The sequence below is a fragment of the Cnephaeus nilssonii genome, assembly GCF_951640355.1.
Source record: "Cnephaeus nilssonii genome assembly, chromosome: 6".
NCBI lineage: Eukaryota > Metazoa > Chordata > Mammalia > Chiroptera > Vespertilionidae > Cnephaeus > Cnephaeus nilssonii.
Genome location: NC_137077.1, coordinates 26,676,996 through 26,689,181, shown reverse-complemented (window position 1 = coordinate 26,689,181; position 12,186 = coordinate 26,676,996). Strand labels below are relative to the sequence as shown.

At 38.6% G+C, this 12,186-nt stretch overlaps 1 protein-coding gene across 1 annotated transcript in view; it reads left to right on the top strand.

Annotated features, from left to right (window-relative positions):
• SLC15A5 (solute carrier family 15 member 5) overlaps positions 1-5,772 on the top strand; it is a gene marked incomplete at both ends in the record, with an annotated part of 76,767 nt that extends 70,995 nt beyond the window's left edge. The window contains 2 exons of the mRNA XM_079775260.1: positions 506-614; positions 5,625-5,772. Of these exons, the coding sequence (XP_079631386.1) occupies positions 506-614; positions 5,625-5,772 (257 nt within the window). The remainder of the gene's footprint in view (positions 1-505; positions 615-5,624) is intronic.
• Between the last annotated feature and the right edge of the window lie 6,414 nt (positions 5,773-12,186).

The window sequence follows — 12,186 nt, the reverse complement described above, 5'->3', positions numbered from 1 at the left end:
TTGCAAGTAATTATAATAAGATAACACTAGATTTATCTAAGTTGTCAAAATAATGTAATATCTGGCATCTATACATATTATCTCGATAACCTTACAATTAGCACATACAACAGACTACCTGGTCATGGCAAATATTTTTCATTCATTTAATGTATATTTACTAAACAATCCCTACATGCCAGCCACTGTTCTACATACTAGACAGGAATAAGACAAATGTGGTTCCTGCAAATTAATAGGATAATCAGGGTTACTTTTACAGCCCAGTTCTTCTGGCACTTACACTATGTTATGTAAATTAAGTTTTTCTGACCTTGGGTGCTTTGCTTGTCATTTTACTGTTATTTACAGAATTAAATAAATTTTGACAATGAGTTTCAGATGAGCTTTTTTGCTTTGTAGGTATTATTGAAGCGAATAAAGCTCTATGAATCGTGGAATGATAAAATATTCACAGAAACTTACAACTCTGCTGTTGAATAACAATTACACTTATTCCAAACAGGCAATTGGTTTCCAAACGCATTAAACAAAGGCAATTTAGAGAGCTTCTTCTTCTTCTTGGCATCATTAACATTGTTGAACGTCCTGGGATTCTGGAGTATTTCACAAAGGTAAGTATGTGTGTGCTAAGATTTCTGAGTTCGTGAAATATTGACCTGGGAACCATCACTGAGCCAGAGGGAATCCTGTATGCCATGACTGGACAAATTAGCATATTAGAGAAATCTAACAGATTATTCAGAGCCAGCCAGAAATGTCCCATTTAGAATTCACTTTTTCCATCGATCCTTATAATAAAAACAGTTCTTTAGTTGATTTTACAAGATGTTCTAAAGCAAACTTTCTTCCTCCATTACGTAGTACTACTTTAGAATTAGAAATAACTATATTGGTAATGAAAGAGAATGAATCATTATCATTAAAAGCAAGTATCATTAAATAAATAGCTAGAAATCTAATGATGCTTAAGATTCCGATTCCATTCAGGCCTTTGAATCAGCAGTGACCATTTCAAGGTCAATAACAAAGGGAAAAATCATTTAGCCAGTCACCTGAGACCCTTCAGTGGCTTAATATGTTTCATCTACCATTCATCCATCCATTGCCAGTGCGTCTCTCTCTCTCTCTCTCTCTCTCTCTCTCTCTCTCTCTCTCTCTCTCTGTCTCTCTCTCTCTCTGTCTCTGTCTCTACACATGTAAAAATAAAGACAATAATAATAACCTCTTATGGGCTTTAGGGACATAAAGTCTTATAAAGGTTCTAACATAATACCTGCCACATAGCGGGAACAAAACAGATCTTTGTTTTCCTCACTTCCCTCCATTCACTTATCCATTTAATCATGTTTATCCCATCCATTATCACTTCTCCCTTGCCTAAGTCATCCTTTTACCCATCTAGTAAGTTTCCTTTGTAACATCAGTCAGTGATAGGTACTGTGGTCAACTAGAAGGATACAAAGTCAGTGAGTCAATAATGCAGAGTGCCACCTATGATCCTGCTCTCATGGAGCATTTGGTCCAGTATATGAGAGAGGCGGGATTAATGGTCAAATCATACAGAGGATGTATCATAGAATTGTACACTTGAAACATATAATTTTCTTAACCTATGTCACCCCAATATATTTAATAAAAATAAAATAAAGAGGCAAAAATCAAATGAAAAACATATGAATGGCCACGTGAGTTTCATCATTTCTTTCCTTCCACAGTGTATGTTATCAAATTGACCCTCCACAATGTATGATTTCCCTAAATTGCCTATTTCACTCTGAAATTAAAAATAAAATAAGAAAATCAGTCTTGCAGAAGGATTCAGCAAGAATGTCCTCAGCTTTGTAATAAAAATAGACTCAGCAACAAAAACTGAAGCTGAAGCAAGGCCTCTTTCCCCTCCATCCATTGGCTCCAAACACATAACTGATGCCCATCTGCCAGTTCTCACAAGCCTGTACTATTTCTCAATTTTTGCTTTTTCTCCCACTGTAAGAGTTGACCCTTGTCTGTTTTGGAGTAGTTTAATAGGCAATCTCTAAGGTCAGCCCAGTTGAATTCAGTCCCACAACTTAGCTGTACTAACTTCAGCGAGCTGTTTAACCTTGCTAAACCTCAGTTTTTTCTTTTGTAAAGTGGAAACAACAAGAATAGCAATTGTAAAGTTGTAAGGATGAGTAAGTGCTCAGAAAGTTAGTAAATATTAATAATAATGGCCTCATACTCTGCTCTATGCTCCCCTTTTCCTCCTTTTTATTCTTCTAGACTCATGCTGAGGTGTGGCCAAGATGACCATGATTATGAGCTGAGTAGAACTCAGGTAGAACTAGCCCTGGAAACAGAGACTATTAGCTCAGGGAGCTACTCACTTATTCATTCATCCATTCATTCAACCAACATACTAAGCACTGTTCCAGGAACTAGAAAAATAGAATTGAAAAAAGCAAAGCACCAGTCTACATAAAGCTAACATCTAGTGCTCAAATTAAAATATGTAAGTGTGATTCTTTCTCTGTGGTTGTCAAGCAAATGAGTTACCATAAAGAAGTGGGATGCAGAGGAGGCAAAACTAAAAATATACAAAGCACCAGAGATTAGAGGAACCGAGGGTGAGAATGAACTAAATGATAATATAGGGTTTATTTAGAAAGAATCTGATTCTTACTAAATCTTCTTCATCTCTTTTCTCTTTTAATGCATACTTTTTAAGGGAAGGGGAAAAAAGAGAGAGAGGATAAAACAAGCAGGAAGGGGGAAAAATAATTTTCCATGTGTTAAGCATTCCTGTGTCTTAGTCAGCATGCTAGATACACAGAGATAACCTCATTTTATATCTACCACCTCCCTGTTACACTGTACTTAAAAAACTAAAGTAAGAGCCCTGGCCAGGTAACTTGGTTGGTTACAGCGTCATCTCAACATGCCAAGGTTGCAGGTTCAATCCCCTAACAGGGCACATCCAAGAGTCAACCAATGAATAAGTGGAACAACAAATTCTCTCTCTCTCTCTCTCTCTCTCTCTCTCTCTCTCTCTCTCTCTCTCTCCCTCCCTCCCTCCCTCCCTCCCTCCCTCCCTCCCTCCCTCCCTTCCTCCCTCCCTCTTTCCCTCCCTCTTTCTCTCTCTCTTTCTTTCTGACAACCCCTTCACTCTGGTAGGTAGGTAGGAAACCAGTTCCTTCCATTAAAGTGACTATAACCACCATCATCTGTTAATCAGCCACTCCAAAGGGAAAGAATGAGTGTCACATATTAGAAGAAGAGAGAGTCTGGGAAATTTGCCTACAGATATTAAATAGCTAGAACCAACTATTAGAGCAAAGGCACATATTGCCTTGGGTATGTGTTGCCCATTGGGATAAAATGGACCAACTCAGAAGAACTAGGCAAGAAACTTTATGGAAATTAAGGTGGGAATATCAGTGACCTCAGGGAGAAGTGTGTGATTCTGATTTATTTCTATACTGATATTTATTGTCAAATGCTAATGAACAACAAGTATGCAAAGAAACAGGAGAAAACACAGGTGTCTCAGGGACAGTATTGTGGAAACATTATGTATGAGTCAGATAGTGTTTGATCACAATACACATCCAATCACAATTCAATTTTTACCAAACCCAAAGGTGTTCAGAGCCAGATAACAGCAATGGCACATCTATCAAGAACAGGACAGTCCCGACCTATTATTTTCCCCCAAGATTTTGAGGACAGTGGATTAATTATGAAACAGCACCCTCATCAATATACAGGTGTCATTAGGTCTGTGTTAGCACCAGAGGGCACCCCCCACCACCAAGTTTATATTAGTGTGATGCCATCCTGATTAAGTCCGAAATCCATCCTAATCTTGTCAGGTCACTGAGATATCACCTGAGTACAGTTATGATTTACCCATGAATGTCAGGCCAAACTTACCTTTAATTTGTACAAAAAAACACAACAACAACAAAAGCAAAAAAAAATAATCAACAAAAAACAAGAGCTTCCTGACTTTGTCTGTATAGAGTCTCCTCAAATAAATATGAAATAGAGAAATAGTGACATGTCATACCTGAGGCTCTCCAGGTTGTGGGTGAAATAAGTAGACAGAAAAAAAAAAATATCTCCTTCTTGCTGAAAAGTATTAGATAAACATCTCTATAGTACTTAATATCAATACCTATCCCTCATTGGATGCTAACATTAACAGGTATTATAGATGTTTCCAGGGAAGGTGGCAAAAGGGTGTTTGTTTTATAATCAACTAGAGGACTGGTCCACGAAATTTGTGCACTCAGGGGGGGTCCCTCAGCCTGGCCTGCACCCTCTCGCAGTCTGGGAGCCCTCAGAGGATGCCCAACTGACAGCTTGGGCCCAGCTTCTGGCTGAGGGGTGCTCCCCTTATGGGAGTGCACTGATCACAGGGGGCAGCTCCTGCTTTCAGCATCTGCCCCCTGGTGGTCAGTGTGCATTATAGCGACCAGTCATTCTGCCATTCAGTTGATTTGCATATTATCCTTTTATTATATAGGATGTTGTAAAACACATCAAGTTTATATCTATCATTGCACTTATTTTGTCAATTATGCCAGTAATCTTTTGTGTATAACCTATAACAATTGAAAGTGACGTAAGTCAGATATAAATGACCATGAATATTCTTCTCTTACAGTTATTTTTAGCAACATATTAGGAAGGAAAAGAAGGTGAAATCAGCTTTGGAAACCCTCACAAGTCAAAATAGATGTCTTATCCCAGAAATTGATATGTTCTTGATAAAATTGGACTTACAATCCATATTCACTTATTCATTCAATAAATACATATCGGACATTTGCTATGTACCAGGCACTGGTCGAGGCACTAGGAAAAAGCAGTGAATAAAGCATTTAGATTCCTACCCTCCTGAGGCTTACGTGTTTAAGAAAATTGTTTGTCTTTAGAGGCAGCATGACATAGAAAGGAAAAGGCCAGAACTCCAAGTAGAAATGAGTTCTGATTCCAAATCCAGACTCTGCCAACTACTATTCATATGGACCCTAAGCAAGTTATCTCACCTTTTAGAACCTCAGTTTTCATACCTGTGAAATGGGATGATTCCATCTTTCCAGGGCTGTTGGGAGAATTCAGTAAGTTGGGGTGAGTATAGTTAATACCCTAGCATGGTACATGGCACTTTGAAGACACTCAAGAAAGCCAGGTCTTTCTTGGGTCAAGGTAGAAGGCACACATTCTAGAAATATATTCATGGATTTTTTCTTCAACAATGATGTTTTCCACATAGTCTCAGCATCAACTTTACAAATCCCCACTGCATCTGATGAACCTTTCTCGTGAACCCCGGCTGCCTCCAAATCTGTGAAGGTGACAGGGTTTCACACTTCACTTTCTCACTGTCAGACTCACAGCATGTTGTGAAAGAGCACCACCTAAAGGTCCTTATGAGACACCTTCATATGCACTAAACCTCCTTTCGTTGGTTATAAAAGACTTTTTGGTGAGCAGTGCTCTTAAATAATCATCACTGTTGTGCCAGTATCTATGGCCCCATAATAAAAGGTACACAAGCACAGGAGGAAAGCAAATGATTTATCAAGTCATCTACATCTGGTCCTAAAAAAAAGCCTTCTTTCTTTATTTTTTAGATATTGTAATCTAAATCATTTTAATGCCCAGAACATCAGTGGAAGTCATCTTGAAGAAACACTTCTCCTCCATGAAAAGTCTCCGAAATTTTATGGCAGTACACGGGAATTTTCTTCCATTATTGATCTCTGGGAGACAGCCCTATGAAACTAAATTTGATTCCACCTGTCTTATGAGCAAAGTATTCATTGTTTTTCTCAGTGAACACTTTATGCATTTTAGTTTGAGCTGATATGTATGGAGTGCCTTTATGAATACTATTTGTGTACATTTACAAAGACTAATTATGATTCTAATAAATTAGTATGATTTTGCATTAATATGCTATACATTAGAATTAATACAGTAATTTCAAAGTCTAAGTGAATACAACAAAATGACAGTTTCCTATACATCACAAAATATTTCACAACTTTTTACAATGGTTCAGCCATTAAAAGCAACATATGTGGTATTTTTTGGAGTTTAAATGTGCCATTAGAATAAAAATAACAGTATATAACAGTTATATTCTTCCTTTTAATATATTTATTGAGCATTTATTATATGCCAGGCATTGTGATCGTATACTATGTCTGAGCAAATACTAAATCTACAGATAATTTGACAATAGTGGATCTTGAGGTTACACTATCTATATGTGAACTAAGGAAATTTTCTCAGAATTGAAAAGCAATGTTACTAAAATAAAGGATCTTAACAACGAGCAGATACCCACATGCTGAAGAAGTTGTAAAATAAATGTAAGTGGTGCAAATACTGGGATTAAAGGAAAGAAAAAAATTAAGTAAGGTTAAATGAGTGCTGAGAAGTGGGCAACAGGTCAAATCAAATAGAGATGCTTACGGGATCCCCTAACCCAGTGGTTCTCAACCTTTCTAATGCCGCGACCCTTCAATACAGTTCCTCATGTTGTGGTGACCCCCAACCACAAAATTATTTTCGTTGCTACTTCATAACTGTAATTTTGCTACTGTTTATGAATCGTAATGTAAATATCTGTGTTTTCCAATGGTCGCAACCCACAGGTTGAGAACCGCTAGCAGGGTCGCCTAAGACCATCGGAAAACACAGATATTTACATTATGATTCATTAACAGTAGCAAAATTACAGTTATGAAGTAGCAACGAAAATAATTTTATGGTTGGGGGTCACCACAACATGAGGAACTGTATTGAAGGGTCGCGGCATTAGAAAGGTTGAGAACCACTGCAACCCAAATGACATCTTTGGGTCACCATTGCTACCAATTCAAACACAGTCAGAAAATTGTCTTCCAGAAGAGACTTTTCCTGTATAGGCAAAAATATGTGAAAACTCGTTTTCTAAAAAAGTAAATAAAGCTACCACCACATATCTTTGTAGCAGTGCATGTCCAAGTTTGATTGAAGACCACCTGCTTCGGGAGAACCTTCTAGCCCCTACCACAGACTGCCTTAATGCCAATCTTTTTCCAAGAAGCAGTGGTTTAAACAAACAGACCTGAATTATTTGTAAGCTCCCCAAAGTTTGAGCAAGCACCACTGCCTTCCAGGACAGTTCATGTTGGATAGGGTCGGCGGGTTTATCGGCCGACTGCAAATGATTCTGCAATTAAGTGCTCTCCCTTGTGTATACCTAAATTGTTTTAGATCTGTAGAATAAAAGATTTATTCATCTTGATTAGGTATGATATGCAGTTTTTATTGCAAAAGAGCAGGTGTAAAGCACCGGGTGTTTCTCTTACTCAAACAATATTTTGTTCATTGGCTTGTTTTAAGGACAAGTGAAAAAGAAAAAAACCAGCTCTTACAGACATCAATACTTGCCCTATAATTTCTTCCAATCATCTTTTAGCATTTGTTCTCTGACAAAACAGTGAGGCCAACCCGATATGCGGTAGACGCTTTCTTTGCTACAGAGGGTTAAATGCCAAGTTTGCAACTTGAGTTTAACGAACACCCAAAAGATCAAAACAACTTTAAACACCTCACCTTAGTACACATGAGAAGATCGAATAGTCTCTCTCATCATTAGAAAAAGGGTCTTATTTTGTGTGTTTTTTCCCCCAAAAAATGTGCCTTCCTCTCTTAATTTCTACATCATGATAGAAAAAAGTGCTCATTCTGCTTTCACTCATCCTTAGAGATAAAAAGAGATCTACAGAATTATAAAGTGGACCCAAAGCAAACGCCCAAAGAGCTTAGAATTCTCACATTGGGGTTGACACTCGTGATTAGCTAAATTGCAGTAACTACACATGCTTCCATTCGGAACGGGATGCATCCACACAGCAGTTTCTTCTCTAGTGCCTAGCAACATTATCATTGAGCACCTGGAATAGTTTAGGCATTAAGTGTAATTGGTTTTGCTTTACATAAATCTGTAGCTTTGTAAATAAGCAGAGCATTTCAGCTTCTCTATAACACCAATTAACTTAAAGGGATGTGTTGTTTGCAGAAGCCTGCTGGGTCTGTACTGTACTTCCCTGGTAATATGATCAGTGGCGGGCAAGGTTCTGTGTCCCTGTAGTGTTCCATTTACTCCCAGGCACTCAGTGCCAAGGGTCTGCACCCAGGCACTCATTTGCTCTATTTTTCGCTTGGGAAAGATTGGGGAAATGAAGCCTTCCCTAATAAGCACCTTCTGTGCTCTATTTCTGTCCATGGTCCAGACCTGAAAGGCAGGGGATTTGAGAACGTTTTCTGTGACCTGCAGAGCACAGGTCTGACCCCATCTGATTCTGTCCGCAACTGACAGGGACATCTCTTTCCTCTTTTTTTCTTGTAACACTGCAATCCAATGCAGCCAAAAGCCCCTACATTGAGCCTGTATACAAAATTAAGAAAATCATATTCTTATTATATGAAAATGTTTCCACCAGTTATTATTATTATTATTATTATTGTTGTTGTTGTTGTTGTTGTTGTTTTGGAAAAGCACTCAGAAATCCACTCCTAGAAATTGGTAAATCTGTCCAAGCTCTTGGACATTACCCCTTGCTATCTCTTTACTTGGCTTAATCCCTTATCTCTCATATCCCCTTCAGGTAATCTTGATTTATAGCATTCATTCCTCCCTGACCAACCTCTAATTCTCTTGGTTTCTGAAAGTGTTTTATTGACTATCAGATTAATGGTATCACAAAAAAAAACCACAGCTCATGATTCCCAAAAGTTTCCTGTTAATATTGTGTGACTCACAAATTGAAGGAAGGAGAATCACCCCTTTTGAAAACAGTCAAGTTTCCTTGTTCTATGAGAACAGAACTTTGGCGTTATTACCTGAACCAGTCCACCAATGAGCAGTTTTCAAAGATTATATGGGCACTATGGACACAATAAATATCTGGACCAAGAAACTGGCTACCAAATCCAGGGACTAGCCCTTTCTCCATAATTGCTTAAAGTACAGCTATTGTCTACAATATACTTACAATATTCTCAGGGGGATTTCAGTCTTTTTCTGTCCCAACAAACAAGAATACAACTCCCTCCATCCAGTAACTGCTGGATTGGAACAATAGTGATTCTTAACAACTCTATGGTGTGCCCTCCCCTTTTGTGGAAAATTACTGTCTTCTGCTTAAACTCAAAGGCATGACTCTAAAGGCAGAATTTCTGGTTCTGTGGGAGTGAGAACATCTATCGAAGAATTATTGTATGGGTACTTTTTTCGTGCTCTTTAAATCACAATGTAAACCATCTTTTCCTCAAATAAAACAGTCATCATTGGATCAAGATGGGAACCTGAGGTCAACTAGGCTCTCCACTTCCTTAGCATCTACACAGGCATCCCCTGGAATTCCTCCAGGCCTGTGTATTCATTCACTCATTCTCCAGTGAGTGCAAAATTGTCAAAGATCATCAAGGATTGTGATAACAAGACTTGGTCTTTCTATATCTCTCTGCCTATCTCTCTCTCTCTCTCTCTCTCTCTCTCTCTCTCTCTCTCTCTCTCTCTCTTTCTCTCTCTCTCTCTCTCTCTCTCTGTCGCGCGCGCGCGCTCTCTCTCAACTGTGTGTCCCACTAAGGTTGTCTAGAATGGATGTTATTTGACAGCCAAGATCACGTTCCAAGGTGTCCAAGGTGATACACTGTCACTAGTCCACTCAGAGACTGTACTAAGTATTAAATAATGACAGCACCCAAACCCTAATCTATCATCCATCTTAGACAGGTTTGAATCCATTTACTGGCTGGGAATAAGGTTGTTTCTTAAGCCTGCTAAACCACAAGTGACCAAACCTCATATAAATACAGTAATGAGTCAATAGCCTATGACAAGTGCCTATTACCATGGTAGCAGCAAGTCAGGAGCACATTTAATGACATTTATGCAAAGAGCAAGGAACAATTCTGCCAGGCATAAAAGATGGAGGAAAATGGAAACAATGTGAGGATGAAATGTGGCAAAAATCAGGAGGAAGACACGGTAACATCAAAGATATACTAAGAAAACATACATTTTATCATCATGGACAATTTTCATGTTCCCAAAGCAATCTCTTGAAGCGAGATGATAGAGTGGAGAGAATATGCTAAATTTTAAAAATAAGGGAAAGAGCTCTCTATCAGAAATGTGGAAAGAAAATGTGAGCTTCATAAGTGAGAGCAGTGAGAGGCCATCTGGAAACACTGACTTCCCATTTTGACATGCTACATTGCGCACAGTAGGTGCCTCGTTTTATATGAATTGATTATGTCCCCATGAGCATGCCAGAATGCATTTTACCATTTCCCAAGCCTCTCTTATATGAGTTAAACCTTTCTGACCAGTTTCCACAGCGTCTCCAAAAATGCAGACTTCTGTTTCTGGTGCAGCTTGTGTAGTTAGTTCTGCCTTAATTCATTGCAGCCAACCATGCCTGAACGTCAGGAACAAACAAGATGGACAAGTGTGGCTGTGAATGAACCATTTTACTGCAATTAGAAGTTCACGGAGAATAAATTATCCTCTAGTTCAAGCTGTCCAGCAGTAATTTTCATTACTAATAACACTTCAACAACAGTCTGCTTCCCACAACCACAGTGAGTGCTAGAAACTATATTATTACTCTTGAGGCAGGAGCCACATCCCAGACGGCCAGCTCAGATCACCATATGCAGCACACAGAAAGGGCTTACATGACAAAGAAGCTTGAATGCATAACTGTCCATGAAGTTCACTGGCTAGATGAGCAGGTGGAAAAAATCTAAGGGTTTCTCTCCTTCCAGCTTTCCCTTCTAATTTATGCTAAATTACAAATGGTTTTTCACACTAATGAGTAAGTCAATCTTAAAGGATACTTACTTTCCTCTCTACTTGCCTCATCGAGGACATCTCTTTTACTACAGCATCCTTATTTCCTACACATGACCCACAAGGTTACAGAGGATTTGTGGTCCACAAAATAGAGATTTTTGTGGATCTCTATATCTCCACATATTTGGACTATACATATACATATACATGTAACATATACATATATAGCAAGAGAGAGAATTCTGGCCAATAATTGATGCTGACTATTGGCTAAGGACCTCTGTGCCTCTCCATATGGACTTCTTCATGTTGACTCTCTACATGGGCTATTTTGGGCTTCTTTGGAGCTTGGTGGCCGGTATCCCAGGGCAAGTATCCTCCAAGTAAGAAAGAAATCCAGGCAGAAACCCTATAGCCTTTTATGACCCAGCCTCAGGGGCTACACAGCATCTCTTCTGTATTCTATTTGTTGAGGCGATCAGAAAGTCCTGTCTGGACCTAAAGAGGCAGGAAATAGGCGCCATCTCTTCAGGAGAAGGAGCAAGATGCTAGAAATTCACTTGGGACCTGAAATGTTGCTGTGGCATTTTAAGTTTAAAGAGGAACAGATATCTGTTAGACAAACAAAGGGCAGTGGCAAGAACATTTCAAGTACCTAATGTTAGCATAAGTAACGTAACATAAGCAAAATGGCAAAGTGTGCAAGAACACAGCTTATTCTGAGAAAGGCAAGTCATCTGGACCTCTGGAGCAGCTGTTTGGCGCACATAATTCAAGGGCAGAATAATGTGACAGATGTGTTTCAAATACAATACTCACTCAAAACAGTAGAGGATAAATCGGTAGGGACTAGATAAGAGTTAGCCCAGGTTGGTGATGATCTGGAAGTGAATATTGGTAAGAGATAATGTGATCTGAGTTAGGATGACAGTACTGTGAATGCGGAAATGGGGAAGAATATCAAGAGATTCAAAGGTAGGATAAAAGGAAGAAACCATTTACTGAATTTCCACTGTGCATTTAATCATTTCATATAATTTTCACTAACTCTATGATCTTGAAATTACTATTATCTTCAGAGTCATAAAGCATTTATACTTAAAACAGACTTTAAGGAACATCTAGCCAAATTTTTATTTTATAAATGAGGAAATGTGTGCCCACAGAGGTGAGGCAACTTGTCCATAGATAAATGCCTATTTAACTGGGATGCTTTCAGTACTTCTGACTCTAAATCTAGCTTAGTAAAGTTTGGATTCTCCAAAGAATTATTAGGAAAAAGAAAAGTGTCCATAGCCAAATGCTGGATTTAACTAACAATTTAGTATGGTTTGTTT